General features: G+C 34.0%; 1 protein-coding gene across 2 annotated transcripts in view; it reads right to left on the bottom strand.

Annotated features, from left to right (window-relative positions):
* LOC127876682 (fibrillin-2-like) overlaps window positions 1-24,797 on the bottom strand; it is a 124,197-nt gene extending 99,400 nt beyond the window's left edge. Inside the window, exons 1-3 of one of the 2 annotated variants that reach the window (XM_052422067.1) lie at window positions 24,746-24,797; window positions 23,877-24,428; window positions 7,216-7,298 (exon numbers count right to left, since the gene is read on the bottom strand). In XM_052422067.1, coding sequence (XP_052278027.1) covers window positions 7,216-7,298; window positions 23,877-24,013 — 220 coding nt within the window. In that variant the 5' untranslated portion in view covers window positions 24,014-24,428; window positions 24,746-24,797. Of the gene's footprint in view, window positions 1-7,215; window positions 7,299-23,876; window positions 24,582-24,745 lie in introns of those variants that run through there. The other variant, XM_052422066.1, reaches the window with a different exon arrangement.
* Between the last annotated feature and the right edge of the window lie 486 nt (window positions 24,798-25,283).

Here is a 25,283-nt window from a genome sequence, read left to right as displayed (position 1 = left end):
TAATGTCCCAAATCACTTTATACATGTAGATGTTGCCATAATCTTGATGTCGTTCATTTTTAGCCAAAATTTCAATGATAGATGTGGTCTGGTAACATAGATTTAGCCAGTTGTTGTTTTGTTTTGCGGAACAATATATGAAACACCTGTTCCTGTACCAAGTTAGTGTTCATGTGACGTATGAAAAGATTTCTTTGCAGGAAATTAAAATGGAATAAAGTGCTCCAAACAAAAATAACAAGAATATCAGTGAAAATGATGGATGCTCCCCGATGATGCGCTTTGTCAATGTATGTGTTAATAAACACCTAAAAAATCTATTATTAGCCTCGGTGACCTTGACCTTGACCCCAGTGACCTCAAACCTCATCAAAAGGTAGTGGTCCATGCAAGGTACTTACATGCAAAATGTGAAAGCGATTGGTAAAGTATTGAAGGCGCTATGAGAAACTGTACCAAAGTGTGACAGAAGGAAGTCTATTATTAGCCTTAGTGACCTTGACCTTGACCCAAGTGACCTCAAACCTCATCAAAAGATAGAGGTCCATGCAATGTACCTACATGCCAAATATGAAAGCGATTGGTAAAGTATTGAAGGCGCTATGAGAAACTGTAGCAAAAGTGTGACATAAGTAAGTCTATTATTGGCCTCGGTGACCTTGACCTTGACCCCAGTGACCTCAAACCTCATCAAAAGGTAGATGTCCATGCAAGGTACCTACATGCCAAATATGTAAGCGATTGGTAAAGTATTGAAGGCGCTATGAGAAACGGTAGCAAAAGTGTGACAGAAGGATGTCTATTATTAATTAGCCTCGGTGACCTTGACCTTGACCCCAGTGACCTCAAACCTCATCAAAAGGTAGAGGTCCATGCAAGGTACCTACATGCCAAATATGAAAGCGATTGGTAAAGTATTGGAGGCGCTATGAGAAACGGTAGCAAAGGTGTGACGGAAGGAAGTAAGGAAGTAAGGAAGTAAGAAAGGAAGGACAAACTGGCAACTATATGCTCCGCCGAAATTGTATTTCGGGGAGAATAAAAACGAGCATTTTTGTATTTCTTTACCATACCACATCTAGCGTTGACAGTTTGGCTATTGCTATATTGAACATTACTTTGTATGTACTAACTTTATTTTATCGAAGTATTGTACGAAATATTCGTTGATTTGGAGTATTTATGTTACTTTAACTCTCGTTGTTTAAGAAAATGTATTGCTAAAGGTCTTGCTCCCTCGAAGGTCCAATAGAATGATTTATCGTTGCAACATGTGATTTTTGTTTTAATTCAAGTAATCAAATCTGAGCACCGTTTATTTTGAGGTATTAATTTTTAAGGTTTTTTGTCACATCCACTAACGTGTGTTTAATGTTGCAAATAAGTCATTTGTTTCGGGTTTTTTCTTCATCAATCGTTTGGTATTTCGCTATTTTATATTTCCAAACATTTAATTTCATCGTAACATTAAATGCACTTAAATATCATAAGTAAATAATAAACAGGGATGATAATAAAGGGCAACGTTTAAGTACACTTTTTTAAGATTAAGACTGTCCGACCTATGCACATTTTTAATTATTAAACCTTTAATAATTAAACTATTTGTATTTATTCGAAGATACTTTCGCCGGTTGAAATAAGTCCCTCCCAAATTTAAATCGTTCGTGACATTTTTACTTCAAATTTGTTATTTAAACAATCAAATTCTTTATTTTCAATATCCGCAAAACACAATAATCGCGATTTGTTTGTTGCGTTAAAGAGTTCTAAACATTCAATTAAAAATCGAACAATTTCTTTTTTCTCAGCAGTTTCATGCAACCTGAGTTATCAAATTCAATCATAAACAAGCTTTTATTACTGTGGTTGCAATTATTGCCTTGATCGTATTTTTGTACTCAATGTTCAATCAACGTTTGGATAATCAGCCTGTAAGGAATTCTTTGTTTGGTTTTGGAAATAACGCTAATATACTTAGTCTTTGCTATTTTAAATCCGTTATCCATATCTTTTCAAACAAAAAGTTAATTGAGTTGATAACATGTGATTTAAGGACATGTAAAATTATATTGTAAAATTCACTTGTTTTCCAGATACACAACACCATATTCGTATGAGTATAATATTCCTTAACATATCAGTCTGTTTTGTTATATAACTGTTATCCCCCGCCAAAGGCGGAGGGATATAGAAGTGGGCTCGTCCGTCCGTCAGTCTGTCCGTCCGTTGTCACAAAATGGTTTAAGACTTTATCTCAGAAACTATATAAGATATTAAAATGAAACGTCTTAGGTGTATAATATTAATGAGGAGAAGTGCCATGCACAAGAACCATAACCATACACTTCCTTAAATAAGAATTATAGCTCTTGTTGTGTTTTTGAATGATGATTTTTTTCAAGGCTGTATCTCAAATACCTTGCAAGATTTCAACATGAAACTTTATGGGTGCATTGATATTAATGAGGAGAAATGCAATGCTTCAGAACCATAACCCTTCACTTTCTTACATTAGATTTAGTACCCTTTGTTGTTTTTGTATGAAGAAACTTCTAGGGCTATATCTCAGATATAATACTATAATAATAATAATAACTTTATTTCATGAAGAATTCACATTTAGAAATAATTTCTTTTTAGTGTGGTCTTCAGTAACATAACACAAGTATATATTTTGAAACATGCATACGAACATACAAGGGATGATAAAAATATGCATATATGATACAAAAATCAATCTTTCAAAATAAATCAGACACATCACAACAAAGTATTAACATAAAGTATATCAATGCTTTTTTGTAGGTACTCTTTAAATTTTATTTTGAATGTAGTATTCGAAGACACATATCGGATGCTTATTGGAATGAAATACCATACGGTTCGTGCACGAAACAAAAACGCTCGTTTTCCATAATTTGTTCTAAGCGGAATAGATGATATATCAGTGTGGGTGGTGGATCTAAGAGTTTACACATTGTTTGAGATATGAATAATATTAGTCAAATAAGAGGGCATTGCGCCTATTACAAACTTATGAACAATAGATCCAATTAGGAAAGTACATATGTTATAAAATGTCAACCAACCAAGTTCTTTGAATATGGGAGCTGAAGGAGTTGAATATGGTTTATTCAGTATTATTTTTGCAGCTCGTTTTTGTATCGAATGTATTTTACGTAAGTGTGTCTGTGTTGCTGAGCACTATTATGCGCAACAATAATCCATAGTCGTTAATATATATGAGTTGTAAAATAGTTTCTTTGTTCAATAGTTTATAAAAGAGTTAACTCGTTTTAATAAGGCCAGTTTAAAGTTAAGTTTACGACATACACTGTTTATGTGCGATTGCCATGTAAGATGCTCATCAATCGTAACTCCTAGTGAATTAAATTCTTTGATTTGTTAAAGGATAATGCCATTAATATTTAGTCTAAGATTGTCAGTAGAACTACGAGCTTTTGATAAAATCATATATTTAGTTTTGTTTTGATGAATCGTCTGCGTAAATATCAAGTGTTAAGTTTTTAACGAAGGATGGGATATCATTAATGTAAATAAGAAATAAAATAGGTCCAAGTATAGAGCCTTGTGGTACACCGGTTTTGATATATTGAAACGACGATTTTCTGGAACCTAGTTGTATATACTGTCTTCTATTAGTGAGATAAGATTTCATCAAAGCAAGAGCATTGTCAGAAAAAAGGCACATGCTGAGTTTTTCAAGTAAAATGTCATGAACTTCTAAATCGAATGCTTTCCCCGGAGATCCAGAAAAATTGATCCAACCATGTAACCAAGAATCTACAATATATTGATTCTGGTTTCATGGTTGGACGAAATTTACAACATGATACAACATTTCAACATGAGCCTTCATGAGTGGGTATACATCAATGGGAAGAAGTGCCATGCACAAGAACCATAACCCTGCACTTTCTTAACTAAGAGTTATTGCCCTTTCTTGTTTTTGTGATTGTTACTTGTCAAGGCTTTATATCAGATACGTTACAAGATTTCAACATGAAACTTTATGGGTGTTTAGATATCAATGATTCAAAATTGCAATTTACAAAAAAAAACAAACCTTTATTTAAGTATTACCTATAAATTATCACCCTACACTTAATGGTTCAACGGGATTTTGCACCGATCTATAAACAAACTTTAGTTTGCGGGGGATATCAATTCAACGAATTTGCTTATTTAATACAGTAATAAAAATGTCGTTTTTGTAAGTCCCCAATTTGACAGAATTCTGAGGATGAATAATCAACCCACCTAAGGATATACTGATGACAAAAAGCTTCATATTACATTGGACAACTGTGCGTTATAAATCTCATACACAGTTGTGTATGAAGTACATAAATGTGGGGATGAAACCAAATCGTTTTTCGTTAAACAATGAAAATACGAATAGACACAAATAACATGCACCATTGAAGCTAACTTTCTAGTTTATAATGTAGACAATATCCAGCCATTCAACTTACTTTCAAACAACTTAGAAAACCAAAGATAGAAAACAGATGTTTATGAACCTGTCAAAACAACATTTCGAATCGCAGTGTATTATAGCAGATTATTTACAATAAGGTTTCAAGTGTACACTGAGGTAAAGTAAATCATTTAAGTTCTTTGAGATAAAAGAAACCTGGATTTCCATTTAACAGGCCCATAATTAAGAAACAAAAATGCTTGAATAGAGCGGATTGTGTGGAACATACACCTGTAATGCCCAAACAAAACCTACCAAAAAATATATAAATACAGAATAAGAAGAAGACGCATGAAAATAGGCATGCTATTGATTCAGCAATCCTCAATATTTCCTCAAGAAAATTAAGAAATGTTGGAATATCATTTCTTTCTAACGGATTAAAAATCATCCTTTCTAAAAAGTTAAGTAGAAATCAAAATCAAATATAATTTATCTTGTCGAATGGGAACGTTGAATGCAAAGTGAACACACGTGATTAATTATGAAAGACTGTCGGTAAAAAACAACAGCGTATTTAACCAGAGCCAAACAAAAACTAAGATACTCACATTGAAGCCGTGGAAAAAGATTCGTTAACGGATAAAAGAATATGGCTTCACCCAAACATACGTTAAGGTCATCATATATTACAAACATCGATCAATTTGATCCGTTTACAAGGTCTAATAGGAATAGACAACTTGAAGCTACCGATGCAATGTGCTAACAGACCATGAAGAGAGGGATAAATTTGTCACGAGTTGAGGAACTACCTCATTCCAAAACATCCTGAATATGTGAAGCTCACCTAAAGTTCACAGCAGGAAACCCGTTTAGAACGCCTGTCAATAATACAGGGAAAGCAACCGAAAATATGACGGATGTAGCAGTATAAGAATGAATTAATTTGTTGACGATGCATTCGCGATACAGCCGATTTACTAAATAAACTGAAAGAAATCTTACAACCAGTTCATAAAGGAGTGATTCTATTTTGTTCGATGTTGTAAAATTATACCCATAAAGATGTCTATCCTTTTCTGACGTTAGTTCAATTTGTTAAGATACTAATAACGTAAAAATGTAAACATGTAGCTTTCAGGTGTTTATAATTTGGATAAAGCCTATAAAAGGCGAAATATTAAATGTGAGGGAAGTTAAAGTGTTCTTTTTAGTCCCTGAATGGACACAATTCTGAGTAATCTCGTTAAGCAATTTGAAGTGATCTAAGCTGATTCGTTAGAACCATTTCTGAGAGTTCTTCAGAAAGCCCAAAAATGATGATGTTGTTGCGACGGCAACGCTGTTTTTAATTCATATAATTAGCATTATTATCCCCTCCGAAATTTCGGGGGGGGGATAAAGTAATCGGTCCCGTCCGTCTGTCCGTCCGTCCGAAACTTTGTCCAGAGCATAACTCGAAATATATATATTCAATGGATTTACTTTAAACTTAGAATATAAACAGATGGCAACTAGGAGAAGTGCAGTGACCAAGAACCATAACTCTATCTATCTTAGTTTTTGAATTATCTCCCTTTATATAATTTTAAAGTCAATTTTTGCCCGCAGCATAACTCTAAATCTACTGAAAGAATTTACTTGAAACTTGAAATATAAATAGATGGCGACTAGGAGAAGTGCAGTAACCAAGAACCATTACTTTGTCTACCTTAGTTTTTTTAATTATCTCCCTTTATATAATTTCAAAGTAAATTTTTGTCCGGAGCATAACTCTAAATCTACTCGAGGGATTTACTTGAAACCTGAAATATAAACAGATGGCAAGTAGGAGAAGTGCAGTGAACATGAACCATAACTCTATCGGCCGCAGTTTTTTAATTATCTCCCTTTATTTATTATTCTACTCTCTAAAACAAATGTTCTCATACAAGCAAACACATTTTGGCGGGATGGCCATGTTAACATGGCTCTTATTTGACTGCGAATTTGTTTTGACGGTAAAAAAGCTTTTTGCTTTGTTTCATCTTGGCATGTCTCTATTTGCTCCTCTATGTAACTTATCTTCTCTAAAGTAGCATTCTCCTTTTCCATGTCAAACAGCTTCCTTTCCAAAACGTAAAACTTAAAGAAGAAGATCGTTTTTTAATTTATGTTGTCTACTCTTATATCCTTCAAGGCGCAGTTCACACACGAACACAGACCTGTCACATTCTCGTTGAATGTGGCAAATTCTGTTTTAATGTATTGTTCCGACATGTTCGAATATTTATTGATAGGGTATGTATCAGCTTATTTACATTTCTTTATATTTTATTGTTTTAATTGTTCCTCTGATGTTGTTGTAGTTGTACTCGTTTTTGGTTCGCTTCTGCTTGTTTCGCAGAGTTTTCAATTTGCAATCTTTGGCATATCTGATTGACGACATCGAACGTGTGCTCTGTATAGTTGTATAATGGTTTGCATACTGTTGATAAGCAGGCCATGAAAACCTCGTACACTTTGTGTGAGTTATATTCTCTTTTTAATAGTTCTACAACATGGCTTTTGTGATCTATGTTATTTCCCCCTACTATAAATTATAATTAAAAAAATATATAAAGAAGGTCGGCAAAAGTTGTATTTTTCGCTTACCTTTTTTACTTCATGTCTAAGTATCAAATATAAATATAAATATATATATACCTTAATATTACGAACATGATTGAATATAACAAAAATGATTAAAAACAGAAAAATGAATATAAGTGTAAACATCATATACTAACGCAAAACACAACGTTTGCCCCCTTGCGGCACAGTCCATCCTCTACAACAGCGACGTCTGTTGGTGGGTCCGCAAACATTGGCACTGAAACGAAATACCGTACTGTTTAATGACGCTTCATATGCAACATATTTATGTCAATCATTTGGCATATTATATTCCAGTTGATCTAAAATATTAATCGCAAGCAAGGTAAGTGATCTAGTATTGCGAAAACATCAGAGTTGTGTAATTTGTTCGATTAATAAGATAATGAGCATAACGTGTATTTGCCAAAGGTTGTGTGTCCACTTAAACGTCAAACTACAATTGGACCAATCATGTATTCAACCATTTATCGACAAGTATAGAATACTGGTAGTGGTAGTAGACCGATTCAAACGATGAAAGTTTAAGTGGGGAAATGAAACATGCTTAAAATTCTACACAACTGATAAGGACAGAACACAATGCGGTTTTGAAGATATATATCGCATCGTGATTTCGCGTTCTCGCATCGTGATCTCGTGTTCTCGCGTTGTGAATTTGCTCCTCCGTATCTTGTTCTCGCGTTTTTGTCCTGAGGTTGACAAAGCGAAACAACGAGAAGCACAATCGGACCACATAAAAGTGCGTACAATTGGGTCCATATCAATATCATGACCGCTTCATGTTCTGTCAACAAGTTAACTAACCTCGCATCTTAACCGGATGACATTTTAAACTAGAAATGGCGCGGCAGAGGCCGACGCGTATCCTCACGCCGCATGTTTGACCCAAGGGGCGCCCCAGGGTTGGTAATGGGGCCATGCATATTTGAGATTGATTGTATTGTCATAGGAGATGTCCAGTATCAATTGGAAGTCAATCGGTGTAGAAATGAAGAAGTTAATGAAAAATAACATAAAACAAAAGATGTTTTTGTCAGAAACACAATGCCCCCTACTGCGCCGCTTTGATTTATTAAAAAAAATCATTTGGCGGGTTTATTAATTACCTCCCTTTAAAGCTTATTACTTCACTTTGATTTGTTGTTTTTTTACCTTTGACCTTAAAGGATGACCTTGAAATTGACCTTTCACCAGTTAAAATGTGCAGCTCCATGAGATACACATGCATGCCATCTATCTTCTAGTTGCTATCTTCAATTTTGCAAAAGTTATGGCCAATGTTAAGGTACATAACATAAAAAATGAGTGAAAATCTCTGACCCGGTCCAACTCTTACCCTCATAACTTTTGATCCAGTGGTCAGAACAAAATTCCATATAGTGCAGGGTCGCACATATGCTCATAGCTACCATGTGTGTAAGTTTCAAGGTTCTAGTGCTTATAGTGTAGGAGGAGATAGTGGCCAGGACGGACGGACGGCGGAGATAACTACAATATCCCCACGCTTTTCAAAAAGCATAGGGATAACAAAATGAAATAATGTTTGCTTTATCTTTATTGCGGTACATGTATTTAATTATACAAATGCTATCCAAATAAGTTGAAATAAGGCAAAACTAACCACAAATTTAAGACAAATATTGGACAAGTAATATTTCTTTCGGTTAAGTAAAATTGTGTTATCATCCTATCAGTTGACAAGTTAATAATTGTAAGTGACCACCCAGTTATCCCGGCGAAACAAACGCATCCCGCAAACACGACCGATTCGATAATGTGTAAGGAGGCTTCAAAACTGTAATAAACGCCTTTGAAAGGTCCGTGCAAAGCATTGAGAATTTTTAAACAGTTTAAATGGAGACAGATCCTCATCTTTAGCGATGAACTAATCACAAAAATAAGCATCAAGAAACATTTACCTCGTAGCATTTTAATCAAATTAAAAGAGAATATAATTGCATCTAAAATTTTAAAAAGGTTTATTATTCCTTAAAGCAACCAAATAACAGCCGTATGAAAAACGATAAAATGAACTACCGGTATATACAAGTATTAAATAAATCTGTTTTTGTTAATAATATTACATAACCCATGAACATACCAATTTATAATAATCCTAACGCATCTATGGAAAAAAGTCGTTATGCCATGTGTGAAACGACGGCTTAAATAGAACATGGAAATTTTGAAATCGAAATATGGGACGGCCTGAAAACACTACCACATGTACATCTCATCAGAACTTAACAACGGAAGTCAAAGACGAAAAACGGATAACAAACAAGCACATCATGAATTATGATTTACTCACTCGCATGATTCAACAGAATACAGTAATAATTCAACTATATCCACATTTGCTTTGGAGGGACAAAGTATATTTCTTCAAATATATCTAGATTTGTATCGGTGTAAAGTTCAACTGTTATTTCAATGTTACTAACTTCGTTCGTATTTTGAAGTTCAAAACCCTTTACACACAAAGGGATAATGCATATGTTTTTTTTTCCATAATATATGTATACTATATCAATGAAGACAGGAAGCGTGTTGTTTGCAGCGTAGTTTGCAAATAAAAACCAAATTCTTCATTAAGTCCGTCTTCCTCATTTACACTATCATATAACTAATTTTTAGTCATGTTAGTGGGTGTTTTGTATGCGCTTTGGTATTGCGACGTATCGTTTGGTAAGTTATCTTGATAATCGTGTCACAAGCTTTAACACATCTTCCAGAAATAAAAAACAATATTTTTCGCCGGCTGAAAGGGATCTCTGTCTGTCCTACAAATGTGCTGCCTTCGGTTTATATAACGGTCATGTTGGGTTTTGTTGACTCCTGCCACGATTTGAGATGTATTATTGTAATGCATATGTCTTCAAAGGCTCTCCTGATATACGAACATCTGCCTATGTCATTGTCTTTAATGGGTGCTCGCGGTTTGGTTTGTATGGAAGTCTTAACAATATTTTGTTTATATTTTGGGAGCTTCTTCTACTAATTGTAACAGACTGGGATACATCGACATTTTATCAGCTTTAAAATTCAATTTATCAAGCAATCGCGCAAAACGTCATTGAGTTTTTCTCTTCGAACGGCAAAACCAAATTTCGGTTACTAAAATATCCGATGTTTCAGATTCTCCACCGAATATATTTATACACGTGTAAGTAAATCGTGCGGTATTACGCGGCATTATTAATGCAAATCGTAGCGTTGGCATATTCCGATCGCCTACAGAAGGTAATAAATGTAAAATTACATTGCCTAAGTTCCACATCACGTATTTGCTATTGGTTTGAGAAAGAGCTGCACATATTGAACACCTCGCTCGGATACAAGCCATGTTCCTACTTTTTAAGGAATTATCGAACGGAAACCCCCTATTTGAAAATAAATGTTTAACCCCCATGTATTAATGTCTCTGTACTAATGCCAGACACAAATTAATCTTCAAACGAAATTTTCTGGGAAAGAATTTACACAGAATTAACACAGACCGTTTTAGATTGATAATAAAACCCAGTTTCATATTTCGGTTAATCTTTGTTTAGATGTATCTGAAAAACATACTGAATCATGATTTAATTATTGAAGCGAAATACGGAGATGAGAATAGTTATTGCAATATTGCAAAGCAAGAATGCACTTACGCATCTGTATAACTTGATTAGGAGTAGGGCATAATACATTTTACAAAGAGAACGTTAGAAAGCCATGTGTTAATTATCGATATGTCAAAGCTATAAAATACTGGATAAAAATATTTCGTGAACAATATGATACCGATGACAGAGTTTTTTATACAATGAAATCAAAAGATTACACAGTGTAGTCAGACAAAAGTTACCTTATGTTCAAATGTTGAGAAACATTAAACAACTAATGTGTTACTAAAGAATCTTACTTCGAGGGGCGGCAATATTGATGCTTTGTGTAAAATGTCAATACATTTTAGATATCTATATACAAACTTGGGAACTTTCATATCGTGACAGAAATGTATGTAAAATTTACCCCAACTGAATAGCGTAAAAAAGCAATATGACACATCTGCCTCCTTACAGTTTTGCTGGGTTGCTAGATTGTGTGCTGACATCATGTAATTTGCTATTTAACCCATTTATGCCAAGCGTCCAGAAAAAAAAGGCCTTGGCAAACAGCATAGACCCAGATGAGACGACGCTCATCAGGGTCTGCGCTGTTTGCTTAAAGGAATTTCTGTAAGAAATATTCTAAATATATAAATAAATATACTAGTCATCCCTAATTTTGGAAATAAATTGATCCAATTAAGAAGGATGGGAGAGTCTACTAGGCATAAATGGGTTAATATACATGAGAAGTTAAACATTGGTAGGTAAAGGAATTTATGTACTAATTGGTACATAAGGATATGTCATTAATCGAAATTTTGTTTTTGCTTCTACAAGTGAGTAAAGAATTATGTATAACCCGTGTGACACATTTACCAGAGATGATTATACATAAAAACATATGTGAAATGTTATTGTTATTCAGCGGTGTTCTGTTGCTAGTATTAGTATAAATTTAGGCACAGGACGAGCGCTTGAAAACAGCAACACGTAATTTCATCTGGGTCACCCTGCAAGTTATATTAAAAAGTATATAGACTATGATGGTTTAATTTAAAAGATCGATAGCAGCAACAGGTAAGCAGATGAAACGGTAAAAAGCATGGAATTTGATTACACCATACGTATTCAATACTTTGACACAGATGTGACACATCCGTTTGTTGTATACCGATACCACTAAGGTAACTTAGTCATTGTAACAATATAAATAACAAGATATGTCCCAGACGCTGATGCCAAAACGACTCATATTTTGGACAGAAACCAATTCACCACACAGTTGAAGTGAAGTGGGTTTTCGTTCATGTCAAAAAAGTATGGCCTTCAATAAATATTATTGCTATCGGTTATGTGACTTTCCTTTGGTCGCCATTGAGAAAACATCTCGGACCATTGATTATTCGAACGCCCTATGAAAACGTACATGATCCAAATTATATCTCAGACATCAAAATCTTAACACGGAATAAACGAGCTTTCAATGACCATATATGACCACAAGAAACCTCAACATTTGTAATTCACGAAAAAAAACTTGTACGTCAATTTTTCAGCAAGTTAAACACACAAAAAACATGTACGCGTATTTGTGCATATGAATCTGAAATAATACGGATAACATGTTTATAGAAAACAAAACAGTGTAGATTGGACAGCTGGAGAAGTTGATAAAAGACACGATATTATAAATGAGTCGCAATAAAACACAACACAATTCAAATATCAATAAAAATGAACAGAAACTTCATAAATATAATTTCACTAGTTATTTAACGCTATCCAAATGAAGATGGGACGCGATCTCAACACGCATTTGTACGTTTTTATCGACAAGTGCCCAGTGATTAGTCTATTTGCAACGCAAATAGGCTTTTGTAATACCGCATTTCAAAATCACAGGGGAAACGGTTGTCCTTTTCCAAGCCGTCCATGATTTTAGGCAAACGAAATAATTATTTAATATAGTATTTCGTTATTCTTACATTTTTTATTTAGAAACTTTTTGCTAACATTTTCTTCCAAGAACATTGCTTACGCCATTTTTAGTGAATTTTTCTATGAACTTTTTACGTGAAAAACGTTCTTAGAAACTAAAACAAATTTCGTTCGTAAACCAATTCTGTTATTTGCAAAAGCGAATTATTTTTTAGAAAATTATCAATCTACAAGGCAAATTTAAAATAATTACGTCCCTTGAAAACAAAGGGAGACAATTATATTACTGCTTCATGCAAGGTAGGGGACTTTTATTGCTTGGAAATAGTCTTGTTCTTCATAAAAAATATTTTTGATAGCCTTTTACATTTTACTAAACCTTTAACATTTACTTCCCTGTGTCTTACAAAAAGACTTTCAACGCCATCGGCGCTCTCGTTGAGCTTAGAAATTGCTATTTAAAAAGCTACTTTGTTGGCAAAGGTGATATCATTGCGTGAATAAAAACAACATGCTGTTCATAACAAACTATGGGTAAGATAGATCTTTACTATCTTCAGATCTAGTGATTTTGTCACATTTATTCATAGATGTGTTCCAACAACTTATGTAATTGTGTAAATGTAAATCCATAAATGTACGCAACATTTACTGGTGGACATTCTACTGTTGTTGTAAGTTTGCATTTTGTCAAGTCATTTAACTCATTTAGTCATGGCTGTGTGTATTTCGTACGTGCTTTGTATTCCGACGTATGGTATGGTAATTTATCTTTTGCCACAAAAACGGGGTTTTGTGTAACAAAGATGTCCCCCTTAATGGCGAAACTGGGGTTGCAGTTTAATTTTCTCCCGATTTATTTATTAAAACAAAGTAATAATTACAATTTGAAAGTATGGAAACGTTTACTTGTTTTGGGGGTGGTCTAGCCAATAGTTTTCACACCGATAACACTGCGGCCTTCGTTTAATATAACGGTCATATTATGTTTTTTTGAGAACTGCCACAATTTGAGATGGATTATTTGTATGCATAATGTCTTCAAAGGCTTTCCTGATATAGGAACATCTGCCAATGTCATTGTATTTAATGGATGCTTGCTATTTGGATTGTGTGGAAGTTTTAACTATATTTTGTTTAGATTTCGGAGCTTCTACTACTATTTGCAACAGACTGGGATACCTTGACATTCGATCAGCTTCAAAATACAATTAATCGAGCAATCGCGCAAAACTTCAAAGAGTTCAAGATTTTCAACCGAAGTTATTTATACATGTGTAAGTAAAGCGTGCGAAATCATTCATGCAAATCGTGATGTTGGCATTTTTCGATCACTTACAGAAGGTAATAAATGTAAGTTCCACAACACGTATTTACCAAAGATTTGTGAAGGAGCTGCAAATGTTAAACACCTGGCTCTGAGGCAAACCATGTTCCTATTTTTAAGAAATGATCGAACGGAAAACCCCCATTTAAAACCCCCCATGCATTACTGCCTCTGTTCTAATTCCAGACACAAAATAAATCTTCAAAAGAGATTTTTTGTGAAAGAATTTACACAGAATTAACACAGCCCGTAACAATATCGTTTAAGATTTATAGTTAAACACAGTTTCCGATTTCAATTAATCTGTGTTAGGATGTATTTGAAAAACATACTGAGTCATGGTTTAATTATTGAAGAGATTGTTTATGCGGAGATTAGAATAGTTATTGCAAAGCAAGAAATCATTTACGCTTCTGTTGATTTTTTGTCGGAGTAAGACAAAATATATTTTACGGGGAGCACGGTAGAAAGCCGTGTGTTAATAATCGATATACCAAAGCTATAAAATACTGGATTAAAAATATTTCGTGTACAATAGAATACCAATGACACAGTTTTGTGTATTATACCTCACTTTTATTCAAAATGCTTAACTCCCATAGGCCATCGTGACATAGAAATAATGTCAGACCCAGCGGGAAAAAAATTACTGTCCAAAAAATATTGTCGATCGCTACCTTAGCAATGACGTGCGGAATTACTGTGAAATGACGTCATTTTGTTTACGAAATGACGTCATTATTCCAGCGAAATTCTCCAGTTAAGCTCCTTTGCAATATAAATAAACGGTTAAAAAAAAACATAAAATAAAAAGAAAATGTGTTGGATTCGGTGGAATATCGATTTTAAAGGGATCTTTTCACGCTTTGGTAAATTGACAAAATTGAAAAAAGTTGTTTCAGATTCGTAAGTTTTCGTTTTAGTTATGATATTTGTGAGGAAACAGTAATACTGAACATTAACCATGCTCTAATATAGCCATTATATGCATCTTTTGACGATTTTAAAACCTAAAAATTATAAAGCGTTGCAACGCGAAACGATTGAATAATTTGGAGAGTTCTGTTTTTGTCGTTAAATTTTGTGAAACTACGAAGATTGCTTATATAAGGTATAAAATACGTCAAGTATGTATACTCGGCGGAATAGCTCAGTTGGCTAAAGCGTTTTTACTTCAGGACTCTGGCAGGACTCCAGGGGTCACTGGTTCGAAACCTGCTCCGGGCAATGTTCTTTTCCTTTTTTTAATTTTATTATTGATTTTTTACTGGAGCTTTTACGATCCAATGTTTACATTTATCAATATAAAGCATTTAATGAATAAGTTTAAAAAATGCCAAAATCTGTGAAAAGGCCCCTTTAATTCAATCGTGTTCACATAAATTGTTCATGTTTGAATGTTATTTTTCCGGTTTAATAAAATAAATAATTCATTTCTGACAGGAAGACAGTAAATTTGTCAACTTTCGGAAAAAAACTGTCAAACTCGGCTTCGCCTAGGTTGACAGTACAAGTTTCCTCAAGTTGACAAATTTACTGTCACCCTTTCAGACAAGTAATATTCATATAATATTACAGTGCAGTAAGAAAAAAGTTGCCATATGTTTAAATGTTAAGACAAATTATGAGAACCAATGTGTTTCTAACGAATCTTACTTCGAGGGGCGGCGATGTTGATGTTGTTTTTTTGTAAAACGTCAATGAATTTTAGATATTGATATACAAACTTGGGCTTTGGAACTTTCATAACGAGAAAGTAATGTATGTAAAATTTACCAACTGTATAGAGTATAAAAGCAATATGACGCATCTGACTCTTCACAGTTTTTCTGTGTTGCGATTCCGTTTACTTACATCATGTGTAATTCGCTATTTCAAGGGGCCGTGCAACAGAGTTCACGTTATGGTAAATTAAACAAGAAATATCTTTAAAAAAAGATATACGGCGTAAATTGTTTAATGAATGAGATCAAGGATAGCGTATGTCTTTTTCTGTGCAGTTCTTAGCTGCATCACACGCAGTACGGGATGTTACGCGGAGTTTTCGCGGCTTATTTTACATTATAACATATTTCTGGTCATAAACCTATAGATACAAAACAGAAAACCAAAAGAAGAATGGAAGTGAAATTTAAACATATGAGTCAACCGGCCACACGAGAAGTATCCGTATTTATAGGCGCGTTCTTCAAACAAACCTGTTTTAGTGGTTTGTCGGGCATTGCTATTTGATTAGATTATTAACAGTATCGAGAATCATCGTGCTCGTGCTTAAAGTGATATTATGGGCATTTTGCACTGTTGAATTGAGATGAAAAGAATTAACAGGTCAAAATAGTTAGTTAAAATGTGGTTACTGATCAATTATCTGCAACTCACCTTGCTACCAGTTGTTTATAAAAATATATTTTATATTCGATATTCTTACGTGACCCACCCAGTCCTGTAAGCCGAAATGATCCGTAAAACAATATTGTGTCTTTGTGTCGTATGAACAAATCTGCACTAAAACTAAATTTAGGTTCAACTCGTAAACGCATGATCAGTTGTCAAACGAAAGTACGGTTGATATTCAAATGCATTATTTTTCTCTTTCTGGTATATTGTTTTAGTATGTTGATGCTGCATGAATTAATATAAGTGTATATGAAGTAGAAACATCAAAAATAATCAACGGTTGCGATAGACACCTATAAACTGTTACATGCTCATAATATCACTTTAGTACATTAGGCAATATGGTGGACTAATTATTGTTAAACTTATCAAAAATAATATTTATCATTGTATTGTTGAAAACACATTAAGAATCTATTATTGACATACCATAATTATATTGCTGAATATCTTCATTTAACATATTTCTGGTCTAAAGAAAATTCCAGGTCACCTAGTTCACGGATAGCGTCTTTATTATATAACGATTATTTTACTGGCCGCGAACTCCGGTGATGGCCTGTATATAAACTCTGAATGTCCGCGAATTGACCCGAAAACTCGCGGGTTGAAATGCAATGCTTTAAAGTGAGGCCTCGCTTCCACTGCTCTTTATACTTTTACATGTTAACATGTTGACAGGAATATGGAAGTAAGTACTAAATATGAGAACATAGCCTTTTAAGTATAAACGCTTTTGCGCTGGTAATACTCTGAAAATAAAAGGTGTACGCACAAACTGTATTGATGTCGAGAATTGAGTGTAAAACTGTTCTATCTATTAAGCCTTTTCATTAGAGATAAAATTGTTTCATACAGTAAAACAGTGTTACAAAGACGCGGATATGTGTCCAATGTTCTGGTGGTATACTCAAATCAGCCAATGGAATAAATGAAGTGTATTCATTCGTACCTAGCCGCGGGAAATTTTATTTGAATTGTATTGGACACTTACAAAGGTCAGGCTAAGGTGAAAAGCTGGCTTAATACAGCTTACGCCGAAAAAAGTTGTTCCAGATTCGCAATTTTTTGTTTTAGTTATGATATTTTTGAGGAAAAAGTATTTTTGATCATTTACCATGCTCTTAAATATCTATTACATGCATCTTTTGATGATTTGAAAACCTGAACAATATAAAGAGTCGTGCGACGCGAAACGATTGAATAATTTGGAAAGTTTTGTTGTTGTCGTTTTATGTTCGGATACTACGAGGATTGCTGATACAACTGTATAGGTAAAACAATACATCCGCTCTAAGCATGAGAATGGATGGTCAAGTGATCTAGGCGGGAGACTTTTTACTCCAGGACTCCAGGGGTCAGTGGTTCAAGCCCTGTTGATGGTTACTTTTTTACTTTTTAAAAGTGTATTATTGTTGTTTTTTACTGGAGATTTTTAGTTCAAATGTTAATTTTTTTTCAATGTAAAGCATTTAATGACAAGCTTCAATACATGCCAAAATCTGTTGGACGGCCCCTTTAATATACATGAGAAGTTTTAAAGTAAGTTTTAGAGTGAACCATGGGTAGGTAAAGGAATTAATGTACTCATTGTATCATCCGGATATGTCATTAATCCAAGTTTTGTCTTAGCTTCTACAAGTGAGTAAAGAATTATGTGTAACCCGTGTGACACATTTACCAGAGATGATTATACATAAAATCATATGTGCAATGCATTTGTTATTCGGCGGTGTTCTGTTGCTAGTATTAGTATAAAATTTAGGCACAGGACGAGCACAGTGTAGATTGTAAAGCTGGAGAAGTTGATAAAAGGCACGATAATTATAAATGAGTCGCAATAAAAGTTTAAAACACAATCGCAATTCAAATATCAATTTAATATGAACAGTAATTTGATTAATATAATTTCACCAGTTATTGAACGCCATCCAAATGAATGTGCGCTTTTATCGACAAGTGCCCAGTGATTTTGAGCTTAGAAATTGCTATTTATAGAACTAATTTGTTGGCAAATGTAATATCATTTTGTGAATTAATACAACATTCGGTTAATAACAAACATTAGGTAAGAAAGTTCTTTACTATCTTCAGTTCTAGTGATTTTGTCGCAATTGTATTCATAAATGTGTTTCAACAACTTCTGTAATTGATTGTGTAAATGTCAATCCCTAAAGGTATGCAACATTTACTGGTGGACATTCCACTATTATTGTAAGTTTGCATTCCGTTAAGTTAGATAAATTGCCATTGTATTTAACGTATTACTTCTCCAGCTGCTTGATTTTTTTCACGAAATCTATGGCAACGTGATCTCAGTCAACTACGCAAAAAAATATACTGATTTAACTGAACAGACCAATGTGATAAAACCCCAATCAAACCAACGAAGTTACAATTAAAGATTAAACAGGCAGAGGAAAAAAAAAACATGTGCAGAATGGTTATTTATTTCGGTTGATGTATTACCATAATCAACTTTTTAGCGAGCGTTCACATTTCTTTGAACATTTCGGCTGTACCGGCGAAATGATTTTGTGATTGTAAAAATAGCATGATGTGTTTTTCACATACCATATAATTATCTGATAAGTTATTGCTTGTATAAAAGATTCCTGAATCAACCGAAATTTCCGCCAAGTACTCGTGTTTCATTCTAATCGTAGATCAAATGAAATAAGGCCTTATTTAAATGTTTTGATGATAAGTGATGTATTGAAGCCATGTGTAAAATAAACATAATTTCGCCGGAGTAAAGTTTTAACAAATGATGCTATACTAGTATGTATTATTATTATTATTTAATTATTTATATTCAATGTATTAATCATTTATTAGTCAAACAAAGCTCTTTATAACAGTTGCATATTTTGTTATTTGTAAAAAATCACACACAATGTATTATTATATATGAGATAAACGTTACGCAATCAAGATTATATTTAGCTAAATGCAATTATGTTAACGTTGACATAAGATAATATGTCTTACTATTTTTGCATGACAACAAACTGTAAAGTTTACGTCAACAAACATTATGTCTGTCTGTCTGTCTGCTATATTATGTGAAATTGCACATCTGTGAATTGGTCATTGCCATATATACTAATTCAATGTGTTTTAAAAGACGAAAAGGGAATGTAAATAACATTTTTGGAAAATATAACATTAGATGAATGCATTTGTCTAAGTTGTGAACTATAGAACAAAGTGGGATGATTAAGTATATAACTAACATTCCTATAAAAGCTCCTTGTTGTAACGAAAAAGTAATTGCATAAAATGAGACGAAAACGTGTGTGTTTGTTTTTGTGTGATAACGTTTTATATCAGCATAATAAAGGGAGAAAAGTTACATATTTCTATTCGCGCTCATGAAAATAATTAAGATGTCTCTCACCGAAGACGACATTATTCTAAATAAAAACCCGTTTTTGTTTAATTTATTGTTTAAAATAAAACATCTGATTGTATTACAGAAACACAACTCTAGCGGGAGAGAATGTTTGATACGAAGTTCGTTAAGGTAGCGCACCTCTAATGGGCACATATCCAAATATAATTTAATTAATTATTTTCTTAATCAGCATCATTTCACTGAACTACATGCAAATTTGTAGGTAGGCTTTCCATGCTTTTTAAAAAAATATACCGATTTTTTTCAAAACCACCCCCACGCTCGGCTTTTGTCCAGTTTATTTTCATCCCTGTGTTATATAAAAGTTCCATAATTCATTCAAATTTCCAAATATGGGCATGCAGTTGGTGTGTACAGATGCTGTAAAGGTGTTTAAAGTTTAAACAAGATGAAATAAGTATTCTTTTACAGACATTTTTTTTTTACAAATTTTTATCTATGGAAGAGCGCCATGAAATGTAAGTGATTTCAGCCAAGTAAAAATTGGGTCGGTTAAAAACAAAGTGTCATAAAATTCAAAATAGTATCATTTAAGTCATATTTTAAACTTAGTTTTTGTAGAAACACTATATACAGCAAAAATACCAAGAACTAGACAGATTTACCGTTTACTTTTTAAAATAAAAATAAAAATGCAACATGCATGGTTCGTATTTTCAACAGTAAATCACTCAATTTCGCCATAACGTTGTTTAAATTTTAATAATTGAAGAATGTGCATAAAAATTGCAACATATTTAACAATAAATATAGCTTATATGCCATATTAAATCAAATTACGTTAGAAAATAAATAAAACGCGTCGCAAAAAAGTATACGTCGTCGGCAGGATTCGAACATGCGCGGGAATATCCCAAAAGATTTCTAGTATATCGCCTTAACCACTAGTCTACTAAGTGTAAGTATTGTACATAAAACATCGGAGTATACTCCAGATGCTTGTATGATTGTTTTGCGATAATTTCAACATTTTGTTTTAAATTCACCAACATTTTAGTTTCCAACTAGAATTCTATACAACGCTGTGAAGCCACATGTAACATACTTATTTCACTTTGCGGCACGCGTATATTGGAAATACATGTACTAATTGTACTTGAAATAAACTTCGTCTTATGATATAAATGATTCGTGTCTCAAAAAGTGCTGACGGAATTACTTTTCTTATCTACAAATCGCGCCGTTCTAATGTTTATAAATCGAGCGCGAGATTTCCGTACTGTTTGAACAAGATTTCAAATGTATGGGATATCGGAGGCACATGAGTATCACAACCAGTCTTGCTAAGTGTCAGGCAGGATAGAAATAGACGTTGATGCGAATTTAATGGGTTTGTGTTGGCACACGTTACTCAAACAATATCAGTTCTAATAGATATATAGCGTAAAGTACCAGAGCATGTTTATGTTTCGGTTTGTTCAATTGCTTTTGTGTAATATAATGCCGCATTCTTAAAGCAAACCGGGCATGTATCGATTGGTCAAGTGCTTGATATCTGACTGCAATTACTATAACTTCACATTCCAGTCCACGAAGAATGAAAAACATGTTTATTTGCACTGACTAAGAAGCATTATTTCAATTGATACAGTCGTAACAAGAAATACAGAATGACGTTGCTCAAAATTTGGGTTGCAATCAAAATGACTTTTTTACGTAAATGTCAAGACTGCTCTCACAAGTGACGTCGTAATGTAAGTCATATGTAATTTGGTGTATTTAACCCATTCATGCCTAGCGTCCTGAATAAAGGACATTGCAAACAGCGTAAACCCAGATGAGACGCCGCATAATGCGGCGTCTCATCTGGGTCTACGCTTTTTGCTTGAAGGAATTTCTGTAAGAATTGTTCTAAATATAGAAATAAATATACAAGACATCCCTAATTTTGAAAATAAATTGATCCAATTTAGAAGGATGGGAGAGTCCACTAGACATTAATGGGTTAAATTGGCCATAGTTTCTCCGGCATTAGATTTGCTGCTATACACAACGACCAAAAGCATCTGCCGACGAGTAGCCGATAGAGCAAACCTTGAAATGCATTGTACTGTCCTGCTTATAATGAGTGGTGCGTAACGGAATGGACATTAACTTGAGCAACACATTTCGTAAAAAGGGTCCCAAATGGCCAACTCTTCAAAGATCTTAATTACACAATTTAACAATCATATAATAATGGATACAACTCGCTAAATATAATAATAAAAGTTCATAAATTCTGATATAAATATCGTGTTATTTTATGAGACCTGTTTGTGTGTGCCCTTTTTATGTTTATAATTTATCGTCAAAATTGTGAGTATCGTATATTAACCATAGCTGGGACATGATTCTGTACCAAGCAATATGGCACATTTAGTAAAAGCGACGCCTATCTTTGTGTATGACTCCTACATCAGGAGTTCGATACTCACATGGCTTCACATGTTATGAATCAGGACTCGCCCATTGGGAAATGAGAAAAATACTTCACACAAAACCCCAACAGATATCGCCTTATCTAAGGTTTTCTAGACCCATCCAACTTTTTCTGAACTCGTTATCGATTATCGATTCTATCTTCGACTGACAGATTTTTATACAAAGTTTCATCAATTAAAGAGACGTGATCATTGCTTTTGGTATAACTCTTAGTATACCATTCATTGTCTTAATCATATATACATGATGTTAAGGATAAGTACTGTACAGTGCCCATGTTAACAATTCAGTAAAAATGTACAACAACAAACCATGCAAGTTGCTTCCACTGTGATTCAAGCCCAGGTCATTTGGATCAAAATACAAATGCCGTAAAATCTAGTAAATTTGACCTAAACAATTGGTATTTTAATATTTACGTCGTAATCGAACACAACTTACAATTTCAAATTATTAGAACCTCAATGGTTTTCGTTAAAAAATATTCTGAATTTTAAAGTACGATTACTCATTAACAAAACGATTTTTATATACTGAGTATTATAAGCTGCGTCAGTACTGTCATTTCGCTCCTTAACTCAATTATGCCTAGTGGACTCTCCCATCCTTCTAAATTGGATCAATTTATTTCTAAAATTAGGGATGTCTAGTACCCTGATGAGACGCCGCATCATGCGGCGTCTCATCTGGTGCTACGCTGTTTTCCAAGGCCTTTTTTCTAGACGCTAAGCATAAATAGGTTATTTTACCACGGCACGTGACTTGTTTTCTATATACAAAGAAGGAAAACTACCGTTTGTTATTACCCCGATATACCAACGGTTGTTTTAAGTGACGTCACTTTGATTGTCCGCGCACTGTTTATGAATGAAGACGACGTCATTTGATTTTCATTGTTGTGGTGACGTCACGTTTTCACGAAAAAGTGAAGGAGGTTCGATTAATAATATTCTTATTTATAACCTTTAAATAGCCGATAACTTATTAATCAATAAAATCGTGTGAGAATCGAAATAATCGACGGGTAACCGTTGGTTATTGCGGTAATAACCAACGGTATGTCGTTCCAATGCTTGCTATCAAACCACTCGGGCTACGCCCTCGTGGTTTAATTCCTACGCATCGGAACTCCAAACCGTTGGTTATTACCACAATAACCAACGGTTACCCGTCGATTATTTCTTAAATATACACTATTTCTTTATTTGTGTAATATGTTTCAACATCGTGGACATTGTCTACAACAATTGTCCACATGATTGTGTCAATTTGTGTATATATCCCTTTAAAGCAAAGAAATGCAATCCCATTCTTGTGTAGATATGTGCGATTGTGCCGCGAAGAACGGCTTAATGCTACATACACACATTCTTTCCGACGTTATCGTGGGACAAACATTCTTTGGTATGGAGTATGTATATTTTATGTATATGTATATTTTTTATGAAAAATATGTTAGATCTAAGAACACATTATACAGTGTTGACAAATTGTGTAAATTACAAACACTTTATTCGAAAATAATGTCCAACAGAGAATTGACGATGAGAAGTCGCAAGGCTTTCACAATTATCGGGAATAAAGAGTTATAATTAAAACCACAAAAAAACAACCATTACATCTGGGCAGATGGATGAGCTATCGTGAAAACAAGCAATTCAACTTTAGAGCTAAAACGGTTAGGCGACTTACCCAGTAAGCGACGTCGGATAGTCGGTGCTCGGTCCATCGGACTGATGCTGAGGTATCCGACGCCTTGATTCGGTTAATCCAAAATTCAAGACTATCACTAAGAGAACGACGCATGAAAGACGTTTACCCATTTTCATAGTTTGGACAAGCTGCACAATTAGTAACTTTTAAACCATCCACTCAACACAGATATAGTGAATATATGTACATCATTCTATCTGCACACAGACTGCATACCATTGATTACTCCTCTCACGAGCGTTCATGCACATTCAAAATTCACCAGCACACTTTATCTAATGTATTACCCACATTTCTTTCAAACTTGCATACATCATGAATACCTTGATACTTTTGACACCTGAATGAAATTTAATTAACTTAGCACAATAAAAAATCGATTCCAAAAGTATTTCCGTCGAGTTATTTAGTATTTCACTTATTCGCTGAAATCCGACGTTTTATTACCTCGACAGTTTTTGTTCATTCCACCTTACAACAGATGTGAAATGTCAGCGTATCCTTCCCCACTAATGTATGAGGCACGTTCTTCTAGAGAGTAAACACAGAGTATATATACATATAATAGTTTACACAAGAGCTTTCGTTAGAAAACTGAACCGTGTCACTACAACTTTAACAGTCAAACGGAAAACATATGTTTTTATTGAAATCCGCGAGTAAATACAAAAACAGAATTCGCGATATCACAACGGTGTACGATTACAATCGCACACCTGCGGCGAAAAGCGAACCAAAAACAAAACATACCCCTTGCAAATACAAGAAACTTGGATAACCGCGTTCTTAAATATATCTGATTAATAAGTAATTTTAAGAAAATATCTCTCGTCGAGAGTGGTATTTACATAAGGTTCAGCAATAGTATACATGGTCATGAATGTTTCGGCTAATCCCAGTCGACTGTGTATCTACCAACGGACTACTGTTTAAGACATGAATGAAAACTGATAAAAATGTCCACACTTAACAAATAGGTTAATACTTAAATGCCACCGTACAAAACGTTCGTTTTAATTAAACTGATTTCGCACATCCGTGTGAGTGAAATAAACGCGTGTGGATATGCCCGAAATAAATTTAATCATTAGAAAACAGAGAAATATAAGCAATTTTGTACAATGCTCATCGTGCATATAGTACTGTTTATCTTAAACATGTTTTCCAACAACTATTGACTAATTAATAAAACCCTGCAAACACCACAAGCTAGTTTATTAGCTCGTCTGTTTTCGGAGAAAACCCGAGGTTTTGTCATAGCCAGCTCGTCGTGTCCGTCGTCGTACCCGTCCGCCATCCGCGTCGTGCTAAAACCTTAACATTTTGTTTATCTTTTGAACATTGGCTCTAAAATCAAAGTGCTTCCATCTTCAACTTCATATGTAG

The sequence above is a fragment of the Dreissena polymorpha genome, chromosome 4 (assembly GCF_020536995.1).
Source record: "Dreissena polymorpha isolate Duluth1 chromosome 4, UMN_Dpol_1.0, whole genome shotgun sequence".
Taxonomy (NCBI): domain Eukaryota; kingdom Metazoa; phylum Mollusca; class Bivalvia; order Myida; family Dreissenidae; genus Dreissena; species Dreissena polymorpha.
This window is presented reverse-complemented; position numbering and strand designations above follow the sequence as displayed.